We start from the raw sequence: 4,711 nt of genomic DNA, 5'->3' as shown, positions 1-4,711 counted from the left end.
CTCTTTTTATTTGCCCTATGACAGCTATTAATGTTTATCTGGGTCTATATTAGTTATTTAAATGGACTTTATGGATACTTTGATTACAGTATGCAATAATGGCATAATGGTTATAAAGGAGTAATTAGATGCCCTCTGATTGGATATGAACCCTGCATTTCAAGAAGGAATTCATGACTGGTATCTTAGATATAGTTAAAAATGTATGGTTTGGACATACTTAAGCCCTAAGAGGGAACCCATTGATACTGTTTACTAGTGTGGCCAAACTGTCTTCTAAATACTTATGTTGATGTCCATAGATTTCTACTATTCTCCGCCTTGGTCATAGATACTTCTTTTTGAAGTAGGCAGTGGTTAATGCAAAGATACATAACTGGTCAAAGCACTGAGAATAATTGACTAAGAATGTTCAAACACAGAAGGAACATTCATATGAATCTCCTCCAACTCCTAAAGTTTAGGGAACATCATGGAAGAAGAGGCAGAGCAAGTAATGGCCAGTGGATGTCAAAGTATACTGTGAAATGCTGTCTTCTGGATATTATGTTTCTTGGTATAAATGCTGATTACCTGTATATTCATTTTAGACACATAGACTCACAGCAGATTGATTACCTACATAAGATCTACATAAGATCAAATCACTTAAAACTCTAGAATCATTAGGAAAGAGGATCCCAAGACTCCAAAACAAGCTAAGAAGCTATTGGCAATTGAGAGGTGCTATAGAAAGACATGGCTCAAATCACATTTTTACTATATGCAAAGTGTTAGAAGAGAAGATGGTATCCGGAAGGACATATAGAGATGGTTCTCATATGGATGTGTTTTATTCTAGGTATTTCTGTGATAAATCATGATATTCCAACTAGATGATTCTAATAATGAAATTGTTTGATTAAATGTTGATAGACTAAGTTCTAAAATACTACAAAAATAAACCTCATTCATGTCTTAATGTCTGTTATTTATAATTCTATTACATTTAAGAAATCATGCATGGTTACAAATAATAGGAATTTTTTGCTCTATAACATTTTTTAACCAAACAGTTTTTAAGAATTTATTCTCCCAGTTTACAGAAATAGAGTAATTATTTCCGTTTTATGACACATAAAGGGAGAATATCTGTGGAAGCTGACATTGATAGCCAAAGGACAAAATTGTCAAAGTAAAGATTTTGTTAGGAAGAAGAAAATATAGCAAAGGAATTTGTCAGCAGTGTTGTCACAGAAAAAAATCCAGCATAGGATAGCATTGGCTCAGGGCACTAAGGCTGGATTTCAGTTCTCTTTTAAAACAGGATAATAGGTAAATCCATCCCTGGGATTTTCAATTGAATCTTCTACACAGAATTAGCAAGCCACAAGCTGGACTAAGGGTTGAATCAGTCTCTGTGTTCTGGTCTAAAATCCGTTAGTTGCTGTAACTCTATGTGAAACCACACTGTAAGAACAACATGAGCAACATTTCACACTATCGAATTTCATATTAACTGCTCTGTCAATTGCTTCTTATACAGTTGTTCCTTTTTTTTTTTGTTTTCACAAGTATTGTGACTTTTAAAATCAACTTTGAATGGTCAAAATACTGTGGCCTGGCTTCAGCTATTTCAAGACAAAGAAACAGTTAGACAAGGATGCTAAGACTATGTAATCAATCAACTTCTTTTACTTTTACAAATCTCAAGACATTGATTGTCTTTAGATAATCATTGGAACTGCTAACTTCTTCAGTTAACAGTGAAATAATACTTAACCTGCAGGAAAACATTGTGTCCATCTAAGGAATTAAAGGGAATGCCACAGGATGGAAAACTGATTGTTACCCGTGAATTTTCCAGTAACAAAAATGCGAAAAGAACAGACCTTGAATGGCAAAACCACACTATGGTGTAGCCCTTGCATATGGCCTCATTTTATTGATTTGCATAAGTGCATTGGCCTACCTAAGGATCTGAGACGGTCTTTAGGGGAATGGAGCCCTATCTACCTTCCCATGGTCTGGCTTCCAAATTACATTAATTTCTTTAACACCAACATTTGTGTCCAGAGTATTAAGTTTTGAGTGGAAACTAGTCACACCAGGATCATTAATCAGGGCCTCTTGCCTCCTGGGAGAACCTGAGTACTTTATTATGCAAAATTTAGTTTTCTTATACCAAACATATTATAACAAACAAATCAACATCTTTGAACTTTACTCAATAAAACAGCATCTTGTCAAACATACAGAATATCATGATGATACTTGAACTTAATGTTCTAAATTTAGTGATTTTCATCATGGTGGACAGGATAAAGATATGTTTACTAACTTCTATTCTAGTTTCAAGTTCCATACCTTATTAATTACAATGAGCTTAACTGAGTGACCACTGTAAAATTAGAATACAGAAAGAAAACATTGGAAAGAAGTAATAAGAGGAATTAAGCAGAATATGAGATATTAGCTTTTAGAAAACTTAGTTTCATAAAAAAGAACAATTGAAACTGAGGTCTACGTATAGACTTCATAGAACTGAAAGACTTATTGATTTGGCAAATTATAATTAAAAACACTGGATTAACCTTCAAAGTCTTCTCTACCATGATTAAATTTACATATCAACCAAAATAATCCCTCCCTTGTGAGGACACCCAAGACCTAGGCTTGATCATATACTAGTTTGGCAACAGTACTGATAAAGGGAAAACATGTAACAACATCAAAATAATTTGAGAATTGGTTGTTTCTATTCCTTATACCCCAAAGGTTGTATTGCTTGACTTAACACCTTTCTCAGGGCTAATTTTACTTCCTTGTTTCTCAAAGAATAAATCAGAGGATTCAAGGAAGGTGTGACAATATTATTAAACACCTGGACAACAGAATCCAGCCAGGGACTAGAAGCAGGTCTGAGATAAATAAGAATCACAGGACCATAGAACAACAGAATGGATGTGAAGTGGGCACTGCAGGTGGAGAAGGCTCTGCGCCTGCCTTCTGAGGAACGGATTTGCAGGATGGAAATCACAATATGGGTGTAAGAAGCGATAATGAGAAGAAGACTCACAAGTGCAACAACGCCAACATTAGTAAAACTCACTGTCCGTGCTATGGAAGTGTCTGCACACGCCAGGGACAGCACCACAGGAATGTCACAGAAGAAACTGTCCACCTCATTGGGGCCACAGTAGGGTAACTTAAAGATAAGAAATGTGAGGATGCTCCCATGGACAAAGCCCCCCAGCCAAGTGCCCACTGTAAAGCAGGTACACACCGTGTGATTCATGATGATCGTGTATTTCATAGGATAACAAATAGCCACAAAGCGGTCATAGGCCATCACTGTATACAGAAAGCACTCGGTACACCCCAGGGTGTGATAGAAGAAAATCTGCGAGGCACAGCCCTGGTATGAGATGGTTCGGCCTTGTCGTACTAGGTAGTCCATCATCTTAGGAGAATTCACAGAAGGGAAGAATATGTCAAAGACTGCCAGGTTCCCCAAGAAGAAATACATGGGGGTGTGGAGGTTGGGAGAAGCCAGGATGGTGAGGAAGATGAGCAGGTTCCCCAGCAAGGCGAAGACGTAGAAGACCAGGAACAGGACAAACAGCATGCTCTCTAGTCCTTCACTGTTGGAAATTCCCAGCAGGATGAACTCTGTCACAGAGGAGTAGTTCCTCATGCTTATGATACAGGCAGCCCTGGAGAAGAGAATCAAAGGCATCCATGAATAACTGCTTCCTGACCAAGGGATTCCTATCTAAAACAATAGATGCAAACAAAATGAAGCTACTGAAGTAAGGAGGACCAGGAATGAGTCTGCCCTTGACATTCAGTTAAGTGATATGCCATATTTGGTCTCCATTTCTTTAAACTTTATATGGGGAAAAGACTGGCGACAATTGCTTCTTGCCAGGAAACTAGCTCATTTTCTTCACATCTGGTTCATGACAACAACAAAGATAAGTTTTAAGTTTTAAAAAGGGTATATTTCAGAATACCCATTTTTCTTATGGAAGTTGCATTACCGGATGATGATTTCCCTTTAGAAGGACAAGATGTGCTGGAATTGTACATAAGCCAGTTGCCTCAGTGTGTGCATGCAAAAATGTGATACGGAAAGGAATTGTGATTCTCCTTTTTAATCTTTCCCTCTGATGATATACTTTCCACTCTTTATCATTCATACTTGGAACAATTGCCTGTTGTTTATATTCAGAATCTACGTACACATAGGCAGAATGTGGACTGTGCCTTGAAGTAGAAGCTATGGGCTAATAGAAATAATTCCTACATTCCCATGCTCTAGTTAAGTTTCAATTCTATACTAAAAATCTCACAAATGAAAACACCAATAAGATTAATGAATGTTGGAATCATTTGTTAAAATCCTAATCAATAATTATCAATCCTTATAACTTCTGTTTTGTGTCACATGTATATATGTGACCAGCGGTTGTTAATTTTTGTTTAACTCTAACTAATACTTGTTTTTGCAAACAGCCTGATAATTCCATTCACAGTGCTTAGTAGATTGCAGATCTGTGCTATTTTGGTTTTGAACAAGGAAAAGTCCTTGCTATCCTCGAAAGTATAGTTAACGCAAAGAATGAAGAGGAAGAAGTTCTCTTCATTCTTTCAGAAAGAAGGTTCCGATGATTGTCTTCAGTGTACAATCCAGGTCCTGTCTGAACTTACCTTATTCAAACTGTGATTA

The 4,711-nt window shown here is 36.8% G+C and overlaps 1 protein-coding gene across 1 annotated transcript; it reads right to left on the bottom strand.

Annotated features, from left to right (window-relative positions):
- Nucleotides 1-2,737: 2,737 nt before the first annotated feature.
- Nucleotides 2,738-3,718, bottom strand: LOC114611246 (putative olfactory receptor 10D4). The gene has a single exon (XM_028755891.1). The coding sequence runs from the start codon at nucleotides 3,716-3,718 to the stop codon at nucleotides 2,738-2,740; it is 981 nt and encodes a 326-aa protein (XP_028611724.1).
- Between the last annotated feature and the right edge of the window lie 993 nt (nucleotides 3,719-4,711).

Source organism: Grammomys surdaster, unplaced genomic scaffold (genome assembly GCF_004785775.1).
Source record: "Grammomys surdaster isolate TR1022 unplaced genomic scaffold, NIH_TR_1.0 126086, whole genome shotgun sequence".
Lineage (NCBI taxonomy): Eukaryota > Metazoa > Chordata > Mammalia > Rodentia > Muridae > Grammomys > Grammomys surdaster.
This window is presented reverse-complemented; position numbering and strand designations above follow the sequence as displayed.